Source organism: Pyrus communis, chromosome 15 (genome assembly GCF_963583255.1).
Source record: "Pyrus communis chromosome 15, drPyrComm1.1, whole genome shotgun sequence".
In the NCBI taxonomy this organism is placed as follows: Eukaryota; Viridiplantae; Streptophyta; class Magnoliopsida; order Rosales; family Rosaceae; genus Pyrus; species Pyrus communis.
In genome coordinates, this window is record NC_084817.1 from 1,635,600 (window position 1) to 1,656,772 (window position 21,173).

The following is a 21,173-nucleotide window of genomic DNA, read 5'->3' on the forward strand; positions in this document are numbered from 1 at the left end:
GAATACCTAGTAGCTCTGTGTTAGCCTCACTTGTACGGAACACTTAAAATATCCATATGTAAATTTATAAAACTATTCATAGATATATTGATATCAATATCTATTTTAGCAGCTATTGATGAAAATGTTAAAAAATTTGCTCAAAAGCATAAAAATTTAAAATCAAATTTGAAAGAATATCATATGATAAGTTGTTGATGTTTAATTGATATAAGGAAAACATTGACAAAATTTATTAATTTTAATCAAAATTTAAAAATTTCTCTAAATAAGATAAAGTCTAAACTTCGTCCTGAGTCTTTATTCTTAAATTTTTAAGAAAATTAATGAAAAGTTCTTAAAAATTTTAGTTTTAATGAAAAATGACAAATAAATGTGTAACACAATAATACTAGAAAAGGTAAAAATATGATTTTTCATTAAAAATTAACAGTATTGAAAGTGTTTCGTTAAAACCCTTTAATTTTTTTCATTATTTTCATAAAATATATGAGGACTGTTTCAAAATCCGAGAGAATTGGAAAACCTACACACTCGATCACAGTACATCTCTCTCACTCACCATTTCCGGTTGCCGACTAGTTCACTCTTAAATTCCATTAATTTAAGCCCTTGATTTAATTTAGTTTTCCGTGACTTCTCTCACGCATTCACTCTCACCCAAAACCCACAGCACCTCCATCGCCAACCCGGCATTCACTCTCTTCCACTTGCCATTTTTGGCTCACTTCGATCACCTCCCATTTTGGTCACACCATCGTTAGACCAGGAAGAGTTGCATTAAAGCTTTGATGATCCTTTTGGCATCTGGGGTTCTTCTCATTCTTTCTAATTTTACAATTTTCCGACGATCCGGGAATTCCTGATTTCGCCTCTGGTATTTTGGGTGATTTTCTGTTTTCGATCCTGTGCATGTTTGTAGGGCTTTTCTGAAAAGTGCTTTTATTTGCTGTTGCATAAAAAAACCATTTAGGTCATAGAATATTTGAATCAGAATATTTGAAAAGTTGTGTGCTTTTTCGTTTCTGTGAACCATGGATTCCTGCTGTGCGACATTGAGGGCCAATGGGTTCTTGGGGGAGAGTGTGAGGTTGGGTTCAAAGAGCAGAGATTTGAGTGCCCTGTTTCTCAAAAGCTCTAAATTTGAAAGCAGAGGTAGGAAGCTTAAGCCTCCTGGTGTGGCTTACTCCATTTTTACCGATGTCAACCAAGAGGCTGTGGTAAGTCTTCCTGATCCTGTGTGTGTAACTGTTGTTCTTGTTTTCTAGACCGAAATCTTGGGATTTTGATGATTTGGGTTTTTTTGAGTAATCACTTTTGGCTTTTGTGCTTTTGATTTCAGACGTTTCAGGCACCACTGTTTGAGACTCCAAGGGCTGACCCCAAAAATGTGGCTTCTATAATTTTGGGTGGAGGTGCCGGAACTCGCCTCTTTCCTCTCACCAGCAAGAGAGCCAAGCCGGCGGTAAGAGATCAGTATTTGTTTGTCTTTCGTTTCAGTTAATCATATCGAAAAATGGTTTCTTTACATAAAATTTGGTGTCGAATTTTGCAATGTTATGTGATTTGCAGGTTCCGATTGGAGGGTGTTACAGGCTGATTGATATCCCAATGAGCAATTGCATTAACAGTGGCATTAAAAAGATATTTATATTAACGCAATATAACTCGTTTTCCCTCAATCGTCACCTTGCTCGTACTTATAATTTCGGGGATGGTATGAATTTCGGAGATGGATTTGTGGAGGTAATGTGTTGGAATTTGTCTGTCGAACCACATTTGATCGTTGCAATTAATGAAGAAAATATTTAGTGAATTGAAGACTAATTTTTTGGAGCAATAGGTTTTGGCTGCCACTCAAACACCAGGAGAAGCTGGGAAGAGATGGTTCCAAGGAACAGCTGATGCTGTCAGGCAATTTATATGGGTCTTCGAGGTGGGTGCTTTCGATTTTACAAGTCTTTATCGAGAATTAGGTGGAAATAGACTGAAATCTTTTGGATGATCTGTGCAGGATGCAAAGAACAAAAATGTTGAGCATATACTGATATTATCCGGCGATCATCTTTACAGGATGGACTATCTGGACTTTATACAGGTGCTTATTACTTGCTGGTGGAAAATTTTAATTTATTTTAGTTATAACCTTCTAAAAATCCAAATATCCTTCATACCAATGGCCGTAATTCTTACAGAAACATATTGATACAAATGCCGACATTACAGTTTCATGTCTACCCATGGATGAAAGGTACATTTTCGTTTCCTAATACTACTGTTTCAAGCGTCCCTCGCAGATAGATATATGTTCAAAATAAACTCTGCTTCTTTTGTTCCACCTTGGAAATATAACTGACAGATATTTGTCCTTGTCGTGGATCTTGTTTGTCTTGCAGCCGGGCATCAGATTACGGACTCATGAAAATAGACCAGTCAGGGCGTATAATCCAATTTGCTGAAAAACCAAAAGGCGCTGACCTAGAAGCAATGGTAGTTAAAGCTGCTTATTTTGATTGTATTTTTGTGCTTTCCTCATTGTTTTACTGGATTTACTGTAATCGAAGTACTTCAATTATCGTTCCAGATGATGCGCCATATCCTTCCCCTAATTTCATTTTTTGTCTATGGCTTATTTGCCCACTGCAGCAAGTTGATACCACTGTTCTGGGGCTTTCTGATCTGGAGGCTATGAATTCTCCTTATATTGCATCGATGGGTGTTTATGTGTTCAGAACTGATGTCCTACTAAAGCTATTAAGGTGGAGCTATCCTTCTTGCAATGATTTTGGCTCCGAGATTATTCCATCAGCTGTGAAGGAGCACAACGTCCAGGTGAGATAGCTCTTTCGATAAAAGTTTTATCTCATCTTTGTTTTTTTCTTATAGTTCATCTTTGAATATTTATACAAGTAATTCTCAAAAATTGGCTTGTATTTGGTAACTGAGTGACTGAGTAACGGGATGCTCTACATGATCAGGCATATCTATTCAATGACTACTGGGAGGATATCGGAACTGTAAAGTCTTTCTTCGATGCAAACTTGGCCCTCACAGAACAGGTTGGTAATACCTGCACTGAATCGTTCCTACTCTTCAATTGGATTTTTTCCTCGACGTGCATATGTGGGAACGATTACTGATTACATACTTTCTTTCCTGCAGCCTCCGAAGTTTGAATTCAATGATCCAAAGACACCTTTCTACACCTCTCCTAGATTCTTGCCACCTACAAAAGTTGAAGAATGCAGGGTATGATTGCGAGTTTAAATTACTATGTGATATTCGCTATGTCTTTCTGATCTCATTGCAAAGTGAATTTTGCAGATTATGGATGCAATTATTTCTCATGGTTGCTTCTTGCGAGAGTGTAGTGTTCAACACTCCATTGTAGGTGTGCGCTCTCGTCTAGAGTCCGGTGTAGAACTTAAGGTACGCATTGGTAACAACAGGCTACCAGATTCCAATCTGTCAATCTTGAACTCATTGTTATGTTATATATTTCAAACGGCAGTTAGAATTCGCTTGCAAACATAAGCATGCTTGTATTACGAGCGCTGACTACATTTGGTTATTTTAAATCGATGTTCAGGATACTATGATGATGGGTGCAGACTACTACCAAACGGAATCTGAGATTGCATCTCTGCTAGCTCAAGGAAAGGTTCCAGTTGGTGTCGGAGAAAATACCAAAATCTGGTGAAATACCATTAGTTACAGATTTCTGTTTAGTTCTGAATAGAATTCTCGCTCTTTTATACTGATCTTTCGTGCCATATCTCTTGAAGGAATTGCATTATCGACAAGAACGCCAAGATAGGAAGAAATGTGGTGATCACAAATGGCGATGTAAGTACTCCTTTCGAAACTTGATAGGACTCGAAAAGATCTGATCATCATTGCATTATTTCTGATTTCGACATTGATGAACAAATTGCTTCGACTTCTCAGGGAGTTGAAGAAGCAGAGAGGGCAGACGAAGGATTTTACGTAAGGTCGGGAATCACAGTCGTATTGAAGAATGCAACGATTAAAGATGGAACTGTCATCTAAATCTATCAGTTCGACTGCGAGGTACTTGTTCCGATCGAGCCACGGTGAATGGTACCTTGATGATGTTTGTCCGTGGCTTTAACTAGATGTAGTAGCTTGAAATGCTTGCTTCTGTAAATTAACATGTTTCTTTGATGTATGTAACTTAACATTCTAGTTACTTAATAAGATCAATAAAGCTCTTTCTTTCGTTTATATCTCACGAACTACGTTTTGATTTTTTTTTTTATTTTTTTTTTAACCATTATATGATGATGCCACCATATACAAACAGCTGAATGCAAGCTTAAGAATCAACACGAATAATTGTTTTGAGAACACTGTCACGCGGTGTTGCCACCGCACATATAAGGTCGGTCATTTTGTGTCGTGTTTGTATTACTTTTCAAAGGGACTTCGAATTAAACTCTTTCCTACCACCCCTTCATATATTAAAAAAATGGTCTCTGGGATTAGCATAACTCCTCATTTTGGTCATTGAGATTTGAAATCAATAGAAATGATCTCTGAGTTTATACACTGTCAATCATTTTGGTTATTTTAGGAAATATCTTTGTTAAATGAGAACCAAAATGACCAAAACACACTTAATGTAACAAACAATAGGCTACAATGATTTGACAAGTGGGGGTATTTTTGTTATTTTATCATATTTGATGGAGACTTTTTACGAAATAACCAAAATAATTGACTGTGGACGAACTCGAAATCTATTTTTATTGATTTTAAATGTCAGAGACGAGAAAAGTACTGTCAAAATCATTTTGGCTAAAAAGCCATGAAAAAAAAGTTGTTGAAGATAACTCCTTTTCTTTACAATGGGCAGGGAGCCCAACCTGCCAACCAAGCCGGAAAACTTCGTATTGGTTTGGTACTGAGGTGATTTTATAAAAAATGCGTATAAAAAAAAACTGAGCTCAAAAAGGTATTTGGTAAACACTTAAAAAAAAATTATTTTCATAGTTTTGGGTGAAAAAAAGCTGAAAACGTGAAACAACAAAAATAAGCTTTGAAAAAAAACTAAAACCGTGAAGCAGCATAAATGTTGGATTATATATTGAATGTTGGATTATGATTTCTTGTTAAATGTTGGATTATATGTTTAAGATAAAGTTTATAAATATATATATATATATATATATATATTATTTATTTATTTATTTAAATAAAGCGTATTTAGTAATTCACCTTTATTTGTTAAGAAAATTAAATTAATAACACATCTAGTATTATATCATTTTTGATCATTTCACACAATCAAAATTGTTTTTTTTATAAAAATTTACTAAACACTATAAAACTGCTTTTTTTTTTTTTTTTTTTTTTTTTCCAAAAACACTTTTATAAAAAAAATTTACGAAATATTCTACTATTTTATTTCACACTGTTAAAAAAACGGTTTTTTTTATTTTTTTTATTTTTTTTCAAAGCAGCAGTACCATACCAGCCTGTTGGCAGCATCTGTTGGATTCCGCAGCAACCGAAACCTAGTGACTCGGTCTCAGCTACTGAATCTTGTTTGTGCTTCCATCCTTTCCAAATATGCAAAATTAACAACTCCTAATCCTCACTCTCTCTAATCCAATTCAAATTTTCCCTTCGTCTTCGTTTCAATGGCAGCTGGTCAAGTTTTCTTCACGGGGGCCCATGCTTCCAACGTTTTCTGCTATCCCTATCCCCACCCAGCAAACCCAATGACCAATGAATCGAAGAAAACCCATTGCCACAGATTCACGGGCAACTCTTTGTGGGCAATCCCAATGAGCCTTGTCACCCACAACCGCCGTTTCCAGCGGCCATTGGCGGCGGCAAGCGTGGAGGAGACGGCGAAGACTGAGAGTAATGAAGGGAAGTCGCGGATTAGGCTGGATGTGGTGAGTCCTGAGATTACAGAAGCTCAGAAAGAAGCTATTGAACAACTGCCACAAAATATGAGCAAGCGGTGTAGGGCTTTGATGAGGCAGCTCATTTGCTTCTCTCCAGAGAAGGGCAGTTTGTGCGAGTTGTTGGCTGATTGGGGTAGGATTATGAAGCCTTGCAGAGCTGACTGGCTTGCTGTTCTTAAAGAATTGAGGGTAAAGGATCACCCCATTTATCTTCAGGTATTTGCTTTTTACTGGCTTTATCGTGATAGTTTTAAAGTTCAGTACTTTGAGTTCTACAACCTTCAGGCAATTTTGTTTTACTGGGTTTATTTTTAATTTTCTAAAGTTCAATGCTTTCCAAGTTTTATTATCATTTGCTTTTGTCTTGTATTTACTGTTTTTAGTGTTTTTGTGGATGTGAATTCTTGGGGTCCTCTGAATTTGAAGAAATCAGAGGATTCTTGAAAGGAAGTTTGTGTGTTTTTGTGTGTGTGTGTGTTAGGGAGGGAGAGGTAGATGATTTTTAGGTCACCTTAGCCAGCTATGATCAGATTGTTCATACTGTTGATAGACCAAGGTGTGTATTGTGTTGAAATTGAATACCCATCTGAGTTCTTGATAAAAACAATTTCAATTAGCAATTACGTATCGAGTGTGAATGGCCATTTCTGGTGCTGCCTAATCATGTTTTGTTTTCAATTAGGGGAGATAAGGACTTTTAGGTGGTCATGGTACTTAGGCGTGGCATGACGGGTAATCAGAAATGATGATTAAGAGATCTTGAATGGGTGAAATAAGAATAAGTTATTTACGATAATCTAAAATTCTCAGCTGTGACTAAAACTTGTTTTCTCAATTCAAGCGGTCCAAGCTCATTGAGCAAGGTGATTTCTTGCTGTTGAACCCCCTTTAGCATCATAGGTAAGTTCTTGTTTGAATATCTGGCTTAGGTTTCCCTGTTTTCGAATTTGAAGTGCTAGGGATGGAGCTGTCATGTTCCATCTCTTTCAAGTTCTAATCGTCTTCCAACTTTTATACGTTTTTGGAACTCCAGTTTGTTCATTTTTGATCTGCATGTTATGAGATTCTTGCACTCTCCACGGTATATTTTATCGTCTTCAACAAGTTCACTTAAAAATGTCGTGTTTTTGAAAATCTGCTTACTGAACTATTTGTAGGTGGCAGAAATTGCTTTACTAGAAGAATCTTTTGAAGCCAACATTCGTGACTATACCAAAATAATTCATGGTTATGGGAAACAAAACCGAGTTGAGGATGCTGTAAAAACCCTTTCGAACATGAAGGCTAGAGGCTTCATATGTGATCAGGTAACTCTAACTGCCATGATTGACATGTACAGCAAGGCCGGAAACCTTAAGCTAGCTGAAGAAACTTTTGAAGAACTTAGGCTCCTTGGACAGCCGTTGGATAAAAGATCGTATGGCTCAATGATTATGGCGTACATTAGAGCTGGAATGCCTGATCAGGGAGAGAGTTTGCTCACAGAAATGGATGTTCAAGAGGTTTATGCTGGAAGTGAAGTTTACAAGGCATTGTTAAGAGCATACTCAATGGTTGGTGATACTGAAGGAGCTCAAAGGGTGTTCAATGCAGTTCAGCTAGCTGGTATTTCTCCAGACGCTAAGCTATGCGGACTTCTCATAAATGCATATGGTGTATCGGGTGAAAGTCAAAAGGCGCGTGTTGCGTTCGAAAACATGAGGACGGCTGGTCTTAAGCCAACTGATAAATGTATAGCTCTAGTGTTGGCTGCTTACGAAAAGGAGAATAAGCTTCAAAAGGCATTAAAATTTCTGATAGCGTTGGAGAGAGATGGTATCATGGTTGGGAAAGAAGCCGCTGAAACACTGGCTGGATGGTTTAGGAAACTAGGGGTTGTGGAAGAGGTGGATATGATCTTGAGAGAATTTGCAGCAACAGAAGAGAAATCTAGCATTCTGGCTTCCTAGTTGCCCTCTCTGGGTTTTATTTTCTGCAGCAATGAGGAGAAGTCTCTCTTTCCAAGTATATCACTCCTCATTGGTAGGAATATGATAGTGAAGTTATGAGGGAGCCGAAAAGATCTGATCACAAATGGCGATTTTAGTACACTCGAAACTTGAAAGGAATCAAAAACAGATCACCATTGCATTCTTTCTGATTTCAACATTGATGAACAAATTGCTTTGACTTCTCAGGGAATTGAAGAGCAGACAGGGCAGACAAAGGATTTTACTTAAGGTCGGGAATCAGTCGTACTGAAGAATGCAACGATTAAAGATGGAACTGTCATCTAAATCTATCAATTCGACTGCGAGGTACTTGTTCAGATCGAGCCACAGGTAATGGCACCTTGACAAAGTTCGTCAGTAGCTTTGACTTGATGTAGTAGCTGGAAATGCTTGCTTCTGCAAATGAACAAGTTTATTTGATGTACTTTACCAAACATACTAATTACTTAATAAGATCAATAAAGCTCTATCTTTCGTTTATATCTCGCGAACTACGTTGTGATCGTTGCTTTTCGAAACAGATTATAATCCTGCTCTCTTGGATGAACATACATGGATTTAAAACATCAACCTTCATTCAGTTTTCTGTACCATTGTCCTTATTCCCAGACCAGAACCGATCCCTTCCAATTTCCCTCGCTCGCTTCCACTTCTCGATGTTTCTCAACCTGGCATACTTCTTCCGAATCTCATTAAGCTTCCGAGACTCCTCGGCAATCAAACCAACTGTCGAGGAGCTCTCGCTCAACACAACCCCATACCCGTCTTGGAAATTGTCCATTCCTTCGGCCAGAAGTTGCCAGAATAAGCCGCCAACGGCAGCACCTCCACCCCTAGCCGACGAGTAGATACCCGAGTAGACTACAGTGAACATCCGGTCACGCTGGCTTGTGGTATAACCCGACTCTTTCAAAGACCTTCCAAACTCCGCAAACAGAACTGGCTTCTTCAGAATGTTTTGTGCATCCTGGATGTGACCACTGACCCAACTGTTCAAAAAAGAGACTTGATCTTCGTAACTTGACCCGGTTAACCTGCACATCGCTCAAAAAAACACAGTTAAAGTAGAATATCGTTGTATCAAACAAAAAAAAATAGCAACACATTTTATGAATCTTTACCATTGATCGGGATATGCGTGGACAGTGGCAAAGTCAATGTCAGGGATCTGATTATTCGCAATGAAATCAGTTCCAATTGGATAGTTATTCGGATTTTTTTTCGGATTTGATGATCCATAAAACCCTTCAAGGCCAACTTCTAGCAAATGATTTCCATCTATGGATTTCAAGTAAGACGCCATTTCCGTTATCCAAGCCTGTCAAGCAAATACCAAGGTCAATCATTTTCCCCACCAACGGCAAAAGCACTCTGTTGGGGCGACACTGACACTGAAAGACGGAAGTTAGGGAAGCAAATGGGATTAGATACCCTAGTAGTTCTAGCCGTAAAAAGTTACTGTAGTAGTTTTTCGCACACTCAATTTCTCGCTCGCCTTTATCCAAAATACTAGAGAGACTAGCTGAACAAATGAAGACGGGGCACACCATGATACAAGTTTTTAGACATCAATTTTTAAACCAAATGTGCATGACATGCTCTTAACAAACTGAGCTTGAATAGATTTGTAGAGATAAAACTTTTTCCGATACCAGGAAAAGAGAGATTCGAATACAGATCCTCAGGTCTACAAACCGATCGCTTCAGAACGTGAGAGAAAAAAAAAAAAAAAAAGAGAAGGTTTGGCAGACCTGAATGGTTTTTCCAGATGGATCTGAAGTGCATCTTGGCTCATTCATAAGCTCCCAAGCCATTATGGTTGGTTCATCTTTGTAAGCAACTCCAGTCAGAGTGTTGATCCTCGTAAGAACAGTCTATATATACACAAGATCACAAAACTTCCACGTCAATATATTATTATTTAGATCAAACGGGACATGACCTAATTTCAACCAACTATACAATTTTTTAAAACTTTTTCTCTGTCTGACAAAGACAATCTATTCTAAATTATTGTAATCTACAAGGTGGGCCACGAACAGGTAGTAGATTGTCCTGATAAATAGAGTGTTTTTTCAACTCATTACGTTTACTGCATTTCAAGTTTAAACTCTCCCCCTCTCTTTAGTGTAGTTTAGAGACAAAAAGAAGAAAACCGGTACACTATCTTGACCAACTTGGCCAAACTCATGTTTGCGGAAAACTATTATCTAGTCTTTTGCAAATTGGTAAAAGTTAACGTGAAATATATCTCACTATAAAAGTAATGATACTAGAAGATGAAAACCAACCAAATAATACCTATAAACTTATATCAACCCAACATTACTTTTACTAAAAGCACTTATAATACAGAGAAATTAAGAGCTCGTTTGGATGTGTTTTTCAAATAGCTGAAAACGTTTTTGGTGAAAATATTTTTGGAGCCAATCTTTAGTAAAAATACAAGTAAATCCGAGAAAATCACTTAAAAGCAGTTTTTGAAAAAAAAAAAAAAAAAAAAAAAAAAACACATAACTGATGCTTCTTGCAAAAAACACTTCAAGTGCTTTTGAAACCCAAAAATATTTTCTCTAAAAGTGTTTTCAGTTATTTTAAAAGTACATTTAAACAAGCCCTAAAACAAATTAAGAAAAATGATTTACCTTGATATGATTTTTGTAAAATCCCTTCACGAGAAAGTTGGTATAGAAATCATCTTCAGAAGATAGAGATTGGCCTTGGCTTCTAGCCCACTCCACATACTGTTTCTTGCCTCCATAGTTGTAATAGTTGTTCACCAAACTCAGTATCACCTTGATCCCATTCTTTTTTGCCTCAGATATCACAAAATCCAACCCCTTCCAACCCCAAAAACCAAACAAAAAAGACAATCACACCAAAATTAAAACTATAAATTATTTATGGAAGAGCTAAAAGCGTTTTCTAACAATAAAAAACACTTGGTAGTAAATGGTAAAAATGCTTATGGATCGTAAAAATGTTTATGGACCGTAAAAATGCTTTATGGACAAGCACCTGTCAAATGTTTCTTTAAAAAATGCTTTCGAGTGTTTTTTTAATTACTACAATTTTGAACGTGCTTCTAACAAAAACGCTTAGTAGCAAAAGTGTTTCCGACAAGGGCAGTCCCAAACAATCTCTAATACCAGATCATTTATAAACGCTTCTGAGGATGGCTTGAAACAAAACTAAAGAGTTTATGGACTATCTTCTGAGTGACGTGCTTCTAATAAAAGCGGTTCCAGCAAAAGCACTTACCCGAAAAGTTCGCTCGTCGTACGACCCCGGAGAGGTCTGCAGAGCTCTGTATCCGCCATCGGCGAAAGCCCAAGTCCTTGCAATTGTGAGCCCATGTCCCTTCGCCTCTCGGAGGGCAGACGAAACTTTCACCCTCTCGGAAGGGTCGGTCCCCATGTACATCAACCAGTAGGCATTGAAGCCGTGTCCATAGTACGGAACTCCATTCAGCACAAGCTGCACTCCTCTGGTTTTCATAAACCCGTCTTCCGCTAAAACTCCATGGTTCTGGAAGATGAACAGCAGAGCCCCGAAGAACATCACAACCAAATGCTTCATCTTTCTTCTTCTTCCTCCTCCTCCTCCTCCTCCTCCTCCTCTGTTTCGCTTTCTGTAATAAATACAGCGTGGATGGAAGGAACTTTATAGGAAATTATGATAATTTTGTGGCGGTTTATGGAAAAGTGTTAGTGATAGTGTAGTTTCCCGTTTCAATGGTTTTACCTTTTTTTTGGACTCAAATTAAGTGGAGGAAGTTAAAGAGTGAAAACCCGATTATACCCTTATTGTTTAGTTACATGCAATGTGGATCTCGTCTTAAAATCCGTGATCAAACAGCTTGAGAACCAAGAGGTCATTTTAGTTAATCTCGTCTTAAAATCCGTAATCAAACAACTTTAGTTGATCCGATTCTTATTTCTTACTCTCCTATTCTTAAGTTCCTTAATTTTGGTATTTTACTTTTCTTAATTCTTGAAAAATAAAATGCAACAAGGGGTCGTTTAGTTTGTGAAACAACCATGTGGAAAATGAACCTTTCATGTTTATTCTTATGAGACGAGAATGAAGGATGTGTCATTTTGGTGTTTGGAAACGCATGAAAGTTGAGTGCAAGTGCTAATTTTCTCATTCTACGTCTAACTATGGAACTACGTAGGGTTGAAAAAACCGAAATCAATCCTAAACAGAAAAAACCAAAACCGACCCCTAGAACTATGTCCCTAACCCAAGTTCTTGTTTCTTGTCATGTAGTTTAAATTAGATTCGAATATCACTCCAATAAAAAAAGTTTGTAAATAAGTGTATTAAATGTTTTTCCAAGAAGAATCAAAGGTATGTTAACAGTTCATGATTAGTTAGCAGAAATATTACCATGGGGTGTGAATGTGTAAAAGTACAAAGTGAATTTGTAAACCAACCTTTCAAAAAATTGAGAGGCAATGCCATGTTCCTTTGGCAACCTAACTTACGCTGAAAATTTAGGAGACACACGATAGGGACATTTTTAGTAGCTTAACTCACATCACTTGTCCCTTCGCCTAAAAGAAACATAACCATACATGTGGCTACAAATTAAACATTTGTTCGCATATAGATCATAGTGCTTTACTGGTGTGGCGGAAATTAGTCGTGTTTATGCATTTTAGTGTGAGTTTTATTCCTACTAATTTTTTTTTATCTCCTTAAAAACTAACTATTTAACCTACTAACGCTATTGCTCTAACTAAATCCTCTTCTTTTTTTTTTTTTTTTTCTTTTTTTTTTCAGTTTTAAAATTAATATTCTTGCAAAATATTTGTAGTTCAGTTAGTTAAGAGCATTCAATTGTACGTTTGAAATCTCGAGTTTGACTTTCCCAATAGGGTTGTTTTATTAGCACCTCACAATTTGTTAACTAAACCCTACTAAACACACCCCACACTTACTTTTCAAAAGAAAAATTGTCTTAATATACCCTTATTAACTTCCTAAAATACCCTCATACTCCACTCCCACGTAAATATGAAAAATAAAAAAACAAAAATTTTCTCTACGACGCCGCAACCTGCAGAACTGCCACAACCCTTGCTTCCACGACTCTGCTTCAAAACTATAGTAGTGGATATAAGTACATACCTATGATCATTCATATATAAGAGTAAAAGTCCGGGCAAAAGTCCGGCCCTATAAATCTGGCATGAATACGTATTATCTTTCTCTAATGAGCAGATATTTTGCAGTGGATGTGGCAAAACATTTACCCGATCAAACTTTCTTGTTAATATTTACATGGTAGTAATTGGTAATCCTAGCATCAAGTTTAATGTTTCGTGTCAAACTGTGAATCAGTTACAGCTTAAAAATATAAAAAAAAAAAACAAAAAAGAGGAAGCCTGAGATTAAAGTTAATTTGAGAGCTCCAAGAAAAATATTTTTGGGGTGTAAGTTTTGATCTCACGTTGGATTTGTGGGTTTTATTAAGAAATCAAAGTCTTAAATTTTTGGCCTAAATAGTCATTTCATTATAACATTTTATTAATTTAATATTAAAATTTTAAATGAGGTGTAAGCAACAATTTATGAGGTGTCAATAAGAAAACCCTTCCTAATATCATTGTATCAAAACAAATCAATAGGCCACTCGATATTAGGTCTGGTGGTATTTCTCTTCACTTGGAAGTGAGAGGTTTTAGGTTTGAATCTCGTGAATGGGGAATTCGATACCAAATTAGGCTGCCCATTGTGTGGCTTTGTCAAACTCCCCCTCTCCTTAGTGTAAAAATATCGATGTACTAAAAAAAACAAATCAATAGTCCCAAAACCGATAAGTTTTCAAGTAGTGATTAAAAGAAATTTCTTTTTTATTATGTAGTATTAAATAATAAGGGAATGAATTATTGTGATTGAAAGTAAAAGATTTAAACAGTAGTGGAAATCAAATATAACGATCAAAACACTCGTAGCATTAAAACCACACATATTATTATCAAATAATGTAGAATAATAAGATTTTAAAAAATAAAACAACCACAATTATGTTTTGTTTTCTGTTACTTTTTGGCCATTCATGCGTTTATGGTGATGAGGGAAAAACCTGAAAAATAAATCCGAAAGCAAAAGAGAAAATATTATTGCCAAAAACAGTAAGGCGCGTAAATCACTGAGCGGACATCACGGTGGCGTTATAACCACGGCTGACGGAGGATTATGACCTGCTGGTAAGAAAATTATTTAATTTGAATATTCAACTGCCACGAAAAGGACGAGGGTCCAATACGATACGAGGAAGCTTTTCAATCGTCAAATTACATAACTTTTCTTGTATCCCAATAAATAGGGTACTAGGGAATAATGACGGAGTGAGACCATTGATCATGACCTCAATAACATTAAAAATCCGGTGTATATTTGTATGTGCATTGTATTTGATCATATAAATGGTTAGGACAAACTAAATTATAACTTCCTACTTCTATTTTTTCTTATCATACCTAGCTTCTTTTTCTCTTTTTTTGTGTGCGACTCTATTGTGCGCACCAAATGCTCAATAAAGTGCCTCAGTTGACAAGTCTTTAGAATCTTTAACATTACTCTACAGTTTCCTATAGCCACCCTTGACAAGCCTCTACATATCATAGTAGTTGTTGACACGTTTCTACTAGTGCTCGACGAAATGGTCCAACGAAGCTTTTTTGGTCGAAATCATGACACCATTATTTGAAATCCTGGTTCTGCCACTAATGAGTAAGCTTCTCATTCAGATCAAATCACATAACTTTTTTTGTATCCCATTAAGTGGAGTCGCATGTATGAATTCTAAAACGCACACTTGGCCTTCTGTCAACACCAAGTACTACGTATCTTTTCTTATAGTCTATTTAAAATCTTCTTAAATTTTCATCTACCACATATTACTCGAAGCCTTCGTCTTATGGTCATATATTCTAATCGAAACATCTCTAACCAAGTTGAGTAACCGCAGGCCTGCATCGTAATTTTAGACTTTTAGTATATGAGTTTTGTAACTTGAGACAATATATAGATTCAAAAGGCATAATTTTATTGCGAATGCAGATATGAGCAAATGCAAAGCAAAGAATAAAGCAAAAAAGAAGGAAAAAACTGCAAGTTTGGTTCGTTGCTTTTCTTCTCAATGGGATCTTACTCCATTCGTGTTTGACACTTTGTGCGTTCTCCTTCTTATGTGATGTCATAAAACGGATTTTTCCTAGTCAGCCGACGTAAAGCTTGCACCAATTTCATATTCTTTTCTTTTATGCAACGAGACAAGAGATATATAGAGAAAAATAGTATGAAACTTGTTCAAAGCAAATCTCTCTCCACTGACAGCAATGTTACGTTATTACAATTTACGTTACGTGTTACAAATTATATCTTTTGAATAAGTTGTAACACATAACGTAAATTGTAATCATGCAAACTATAGATGCAAACCTGCTAAGTCGAATTTTCTCATCTTCAAATCCTCTCTTCTTTTCCCTCCTTCTCTCACACTTTCCTCCTTATTTTTTTCTCTCTATAAAGAAGTCAGGATAAGATATTGATGTGACATAATCATAACTGTTTAAATAAGAAAAGACTAATGAAGAGAGAATTCTACTCCCAAACCTGCCCCGCTCTTATACTTGTGTGCCATAAATTTTGTTAGCAGTTCATGTGAACCCTAGAACTACTCATTTTTGCATTTTTTTTTTTTTTTTTTACCCTTTTTTCTGTGGCCACACACAAGAAGAACACAAAATTTTTATTTATTATATACAAAAAAAAAAAACTCGAGAGAAATTCAAATGTGAACAGAGTAAACAGAAACAGAAAAGATAATATTTGGTGCTTTTCAACTCATTTTATCAGGTTTTTACGGGAGGAAGGAACTATTTCGGGAGTTTGCCGACTCGAATTTTAGAGGACCCAATTGTGATTTTTGGATTCTCATGCAAGATCATGCACCCCACCATCCGAAACCTAGTACGACAGAGTTTAATTAAAAGTCCCTATGAAAGTAATACAAACAACAGGAAATGGCCGACCTCGCGGCCGATTGTGTGATGGCGATACTACGTGACAGTATTATCAGAAAAAGTATTTTGTTAAGTCTTGAGCTGGATTCAGCTGTTCGTGTGCGGTGGCATCATCATATGGTGATGATCCAAAAAAAAGGAAATCGACTTGTGTTGATGCTCAAACTCACATCCAATCATTAACTTTCTTTGAATTCTTAAGTGCATGATCAACCGTTTAATTTAGCAATATGTTCGATAGAATTTTCGGAGTATGAGAAGCCTATAAATGAAAGCTCGTTTGAAATTATTTTTAAAATAACTAAAAGTGTTTATGGAAGAATCACATATTTTGTGTTTCTTTCTAAAAGCATTTAAAATATTTTTTAATCCACTTAAATTTTTACTAAAAATTGATTTAAATCATTTTAAAAGTGTTTTCCAACAAGCCTTGAGACGGAAACATATCATTTAGACACAAATTTTGGGCCCCTGGACAAGGTTCTGTTTACTTTATATGGATTGGCCAGGCCTATGGGCTTAGACTCTGCATTATTGCAGGCCTTACAATACTGAGTTCAACACGTGTTGAAATATATAGGGTTTAGACAAAGACCACTATTTTTTTACCGAGAGAGAATCATCGCTGGATTCTCTTTGTGGGATTCCGGCAATCTTCCGATTATATTCGTTCATCGTATATCATGCAGTTAGTTTTCGTAAGGTACTGTTTATATTCAATTTTAACCGCACGATGTACGATGAACAGATGTAATTTAAGAATCTCCAAGATCTTCATAAAGAAGATCCAGGGAGGATCGTCATTCTTTTTTACCAAAAAAGACCATGGACAACAAAATTGATTTTGTATGATTTTTTCTTGTGAATTATTATTGGCACTCCAAAATTCTTATTCTACACTTCAAACTTTCTATATTTGAAAAGAAAAATTACACTTATGTGGAGTGTAGAATGAGATTTTTAGAGTGTCAAAACACTTTCCTTTTTCTTATCGGATTTCATTGAGTGCATAGTCCAAGCCCATCAACCAAGTCCATGGCCCATGGGCAACAAAACAAGTCAGGATCGGTGGACACATACATTTTAACACATATTTTGACACCCGTTTTTTAGGGCACACTTTAATATTTTTCAAAAATTTGAACCGTCTATATTTTAAATTACTATTCGTAGATCATGTCTACTACAAATCAAAAAAATTTGAAATCATATGACCGTCGATTAAATGATACTCATTTTAGTGTTTCATTGTATAATCGTATTCAACTATTCGTCTATTTTCTTCATTACAAATGAATGTTTCAATAATTCTAGATTTGTCTATTTTTTGTAAGATTAATTTATAAATGATAAATTGAAAGATTAACCGTTTGAATCGCAAAAGAGTTACAATTATATATATATATATATATATATATATATAAGTAGGATAAAAATACACCTGGGCACACATTACAATATATATAGATCGTAGGATAAGAAGACGCCTATTTCTGGACACAGCATGCCCAAACTGGTTGCTGAAGGAAAATGACGGCCTTCACCTTAATTGAACTGGTAGGAGAGGGAATGGATTCTGTCTGTGCTGAATTGGTTGGACAAGGTGTCCTCATGTTTGTGTGGTCACGGTTAAGCCACGTCAACATTTTATATTACTATTTATTTTCATCTTATTATCTTTATAAAAAATATATATATATATATATATATAATGTTGACGTGGCTGAACCGTGACCACACAAAACAGGAGGGCATGGGAGGGCACCGGAAGTAGGAGGGTAGACAATCCTTGTCCGAATTGGTTTCCTTCTTTTTTTTTTCTCTCTATACAAAAATTCAGAGTAGGATTATTTCATCTCCAAATTCTCCTCCTCTTATCTTCCTTTTTATTTGAAGAATCACGATTAAGTTACATTAACATCTTATATCAACTCTTTATAAAGAAATGTCACTTAGTACTATGTTTTAATGGTATTCTACTTCAGTTGTAAGTGAGAGGTTTTAGGTTCGATTCTCGCCAAGGCGAGTTTGAACCACATTATTAGTAACACATTGTAAGGCTAAACCCAGCCCCCTCCTCTTAGTGTAATTAATATCGTTTGTTCAAAAACTCTTTATAAAGAGATAAAGACTAAGGAGGAAAGTACGAGAGGAGGTGAGGGAAGAGAAATTGGAGGGAGAGAGTCATACTCCAAAAAGTGAACACAAGATGTTGACTTGACTAATTGTGACCGTTCGAATACGAGGAGACTGAAGAGAAGGAGGGTTTAGTGGGGAGAGAATCGTACTCTATTTTACGCAGCTCCAGAGTATATAGAAGAATAAGTATTTATAGGAGGAATGGATATGGGATGTTGGATAAATAAATGATACCTAAGTTAATTGGGTAGAAAATACAAAAAGCCGAACCGAACAAAATTCAAATAGCCAAACGTCTCTCAATTAAATGTTACATTACAAATGTTACAAAATAAATGAAATGTTACGTTACAAATGTTACAGGATAAACGAAAATTAATAAATAATTATTCTTGATTTTATGACTTCAAAAGTGCTGGGGAACTTCGAGCGTTGTGTTTCTTGTCAAACCAAATACAAGAACTATCGAAGAGTAAAACGTCCTAGACGGTGGGCGATACTATTTAATTGCTTGTTGATGTACAAGAGTAGAGTGACCTTCAGCGATTGTAGACAACATAAGTTTGCAATCCTCAACAATAGGTCCAACCGAAGACATGTTGAGAGAGCCGTTGTCCAAAAGAACAGTTACAATCTAGAGTGAATCGCTTTCCAAAGCCATCACGAGCAGCCATCACTTCAACTTTGCAGAGAAAGGTAATAGGATCATATCGTCTCGCAAATTAGCCACAAAGTTGCCATCACAGTCTCTTACAATTCCACCAACTCCACCCAAACTGATACCAGGACCCATCAATAGTTAACTTGAGTCTACCACTAGGCTTGGACCCTTACAGGACAGCTGTGAATGATCTCTGTTCGCTGCAGTTCCAGAGAAAGCAACTCAGCTAAATATTCTCGACACCAACTTAACAGACCAATAGTCGAAGAACTAGAAAATCAACAACCACGCACGTGATGCCACGCTGAAGCTGAGATACAAGAGAAAACGCGTGCGGGAGCTGTTAGGCTGCCAGTGGTAGCTGGGGGGTCGCAGTCCTCCCTCCCAAACCTTTATAAACTAGCAACTCTTCACTGAGCAGCATACGCTCTCTTTTGGATATTCTTCCGAGTTTCTATTTTCCAACTTTAGTGAAATATACTTCAGTAAGCGCGTTCACAGATTCAAGAGAAGATATGGGATCGAAGTCTGAATCCGTTTGTGCCACTGGCGCGTCCGGTTTCATCAGCTCCTGGCTCGTCATGAGACTCCTCGAGCGCGGTTACACCGTCTGCGCCACCGTGCCTGACCCCAGTACGTCTATATATATCCTACATTTTGCTTTTTGACTTTTCGGCTTTCATAAGTATTTGGTTAGAGTTAATGTTTTGTGATTTATTAATGGACTGCAGCGAACCAGAAGAAGGTGAAGCATCTGTTGGACTTGCTGAAGGCGGAGACGCACATGACGCTGTGGAAGGCGGATCTGGCGGACGAGGGAAGCTTTGATGAAGCCATACAAGGCTGCACCGGAGTGTTCCATGTTGCTACACCTATGGACTTTGAGCCCAAGGACCACGAGGTGTCATGCATGCATGCACAAAGAAAAAATGATACATATACTATACTGCTGTACGTAGAAATACGAACAGGGAAATTAAAACTCGTATCAAAAGATAAAGTACTGAGAAGTGGTAACTAAAACAAGAATAAGATATTAGAAAACTAAATTTTGTATGGTTTGACAGAATGAAGTGATCAAGCCAACAATCAATGGACTTTTGGACATCCTGAAGGCATGCCAGAAAGTTAAAACAGTTTGAAGGTTGGTGTTCACATCCTCAGCTGGAACCGTTATTATGGAAGAGCACAAAAAGCCGGTCTACAACGAATCCAACCGGAGCGATGTTGAATTTTGCCGCTTCGTCAGGATGACTGGTTGGGTAAGTAAACATAATCGATTTGTTATTGGTATTTCAAAATAATAGTCACCAATAATACATATTCTACATTTAACCTACTTTGTTCAGATGTGCTTCGTCTCCAAGACTCTAGCTGAGCAAGCTGCATGGAAGTATGCCAAAGAAAACAACATTGATTTCATCACCATTATCCCAACTCTTGTGATTGGTCCATTTCTCACGCCATCCATTCCACCAAGCCTTATCACTGGACTTTCACCAATCACACGTAAAATTAAAATATCACTCGAATAAAAGAAATAAGTGTTGTATAGTTCTATTGTTAATTATTAACCTATGTAATTAACATCAAATTATTTAATTATTTCAGGAACTAAATCACATTATGGCATCATCAAGCAGGGGCAGTATGTTCACTTGGACGACCTCTGCCTTTCTCACATCTATTTGTACGAGCATTCGAAAGCTGAGGGCCGCTACATTTGTTCGTCACATGATGCAAAAATTCACGACCTTGTGAAAATGCTCAGAGAAAAATACCCCGCGTACAATATTTCCACAAAGTAATTGCTAATTAATCCCTCCTAACCCTTAAGATAAATTAACTAATCAATTCTTTGTTACGCATATCATAATTGTTAACTAAACCCTAATGCAATGCAGGTTTTACGACAACTTAGATACTATTCATTTTTCTTCAAAGAAGTTGAGGCACATAGGGTTTGAGTTCAAGTACAGCTTGGAGGAAATGTTTGTGGAGGCTGTTGATACGTGCCGGGCAAAGGGCTTGATTTTTATTCCGGCCGAGAAAACTGAGGCTGCTGATGAGAGCAACGTCGTCGACGTCAAAATTGCCGGTTAAAATATTGATGAGTGATTAATGTTTGCATTTTGTGTCAAGGCTTAATCTCTGTTGTTTCACATTTGATGGCCTGGATTTGATCTCTGTTGTTAAAAAGCTAATCTCCAATTAAGTATAATATTAGAAAGTACGCGACTCAAATTATAATCAAGAAAAGTAAGAGCCACAGCTCGAAGTTCACAACAAATGACGAAAAGTCCAACTGCCAAAAAAAAAAAAAAAAAAAAAAATCATTGTCGTACACCATTTCGAGCGGGAAATAGTACTCAAAGGTGAAACATAATGCAAAGGATCTCCGATCCCT

General features: G+C 36.7%; 3 protein-coding genes and 1 pseudogene across 4 annotated transcripts; 3 read left to right on the top strand and 1 right to left on the bottom strand.

The window, feature by feature from the left end:
• The first annotated feature begins 522 nt into the window (after positions 1 to 522).
• LOC137718224 (glucose-1-phosphate adenylyltransferase large subunit, chloroplastic/amyloplastic-like) lies at positions 523 to 4,239 on the top strand. The gene is made up of 14 exons (XM_068457732.1): positions 523 to 1,220; positions 1,343 to 1,465; positions 1,573 to 1,746; positions 1,844 to 1,936; positions 2,015 to 2,098; positions 2,196 to 2,251; positions 2,397 to 2,490; positions 2,647 to 2,832; positions 2,979 to 3,059; positions 3,163 to 3,249; positions 3,325 to 3,429; positions 3,590 to 3,696; positions 3,786 to 3,846; positions 3,949 to 4,239. Exons 1-14 carry the CDS (start codon positions 1,035 to 1,037, stop codon positions 4,048 to 4,050), a joined length of 1,539 nt encoding a protein of 512 aa, XP_068313833.1. The 5' UTR covers positions 523 to 1,034; the 3' UTR covers positions 4,051 to 4,239.
• A 1,255-nt stretch (positions 4,240 to 5,494) lies between these two features.
• LOC137718226 (pentatricopeptide repeat-containing protein At1g01970) lies at positions 5,495 to 8,407 on the top strand. Its single transcript, XM_068457736.1, has 2 exons — positions 5,495 to 6,152; positions 7,094 to 8,407. Exons 1-2 carry the CDS (start codon positions 5,664 to 5,666, stop codon positions 7,883 to 7,885), a joined length of 1,281 nt encoding a protein of 426 aa, XP_068313837.1. The 5' UTR covers positions 5,495 to 5,663; the 3' UTR covers positions 7,886 to 8,407.
• On the bottom strand, positions 8,322 to 11,579 carry LOC137718225 (mannan endo-1,4-beta-mannosidase 7-like). 2 transcript variants are annotated; one of them, XM_068457734.1, is made up of 5 exons: positions 11,189 to 11,574; positions 10,573 to 10,767; positions 9,679 to 9,801; positions 9,049 to 9,245; positions 8,322 to 8,961 (listed from the first exon to the last, which is right to left on the bottom strand). In XM_068457734.1, the coding sequence occupies exons 1-5, from the start codon at positions 11,504 to 11,506 to the stop codon at positions 8,505 to 8,507; spliced, it is 1,290 nt and encodes a 429-aa protein (XP_068313835.1). In that variant the 5' UTR covers positions 11,507 to 11,574; the 3' UTR covers positions 8,322 to 8,504. The 2 variants fall into 2 exon arrangements, with proteins under 2 accessions (XP_068313835.1, XP_068313836.1); XM_068457735.1 differs by lacking the exon at positions 10,573 to 10,767 and having other exon boundaries at positions 11,189 to 11,579.
• A 7,702-nt stretch (positions 11,580 to 19,281) lies between these two features.
• Positions 19,282 to 20,869, top strand: LOC137718427 (bifunctional dihydroflavonol 4-reductase/flavanone 4-reductase-like; annotated as a pseudogene).
• The last annotated feature ends 304 nt before the right edge of the window (positions 20,870 to 21,173 follow it).

What these genes read in the sequence shown, in the direction of transcription:
- LOC137718224 (XM_068457732.1), top strand. Translation starts at nt 1,035, where the DNA reads ATGGATTCCTGCTGTGCGACATTGAGGGCCAATGGGTTCTTGGGGGAG. An exon ending in TCGGAGATGGATTTGTGGAG is followed by an intron (nt 1,747 to 1,843) that starts GTAATGTGTTGG and finishes TTGGAGCAATAG; the next exon opens with GTTTTGGCTGCCACTCAAAC. An exon ending in ACTATCTGGACTTTATACAG is followed by an intron (nt 2,099 to 2,195) that starts GTGCTTATTACT and finishes TAATTCTTACAG; the next exon opens with AAACATATTGATACAAATGC.
- LOC137718226 (XM_068457736.1), top strand. Translation starts at nt 5,664, where the DNA reads ATGGCAGCTGGTCAAGTTTTCTTCACGGGGGCCCATGCTTCCAACGTT. An exon ending in ATCACCCCATTTATCTTCAG is followed by an intron (nt 6,153 to 7,093) that starts GTATTTGCTTTT and finishes AACTATTTGTAG; the next exon opens with GTGGCAGAAATTGCTTTACT.
- LOC137718225 (XM_068457734.1), bottom strand. Translation starts at nt 11,506, where the DNA reads ATGAAGCATTTGGTTGTGATGTTCTTCGGGGCTCTGCTGTTCATCTTC. An exon ending in TTTACAAAAATCATATCAAG is followed by an intron (nt 9,802 to 10,572) that starts GTAAATCATTTT and finishes GTGTATATATAG; the next exon opens with ACTGTTCTTACGAGGATCAA. An exon ending in CACGCATATCCCGATCAATG is followed by an intron (nt 8,962 to 9,048) that starts GTAAAGATTCAT and finishes AGCGATGTGCAG; the next exon opens with GTTAACCGGGTCAAGTTACG.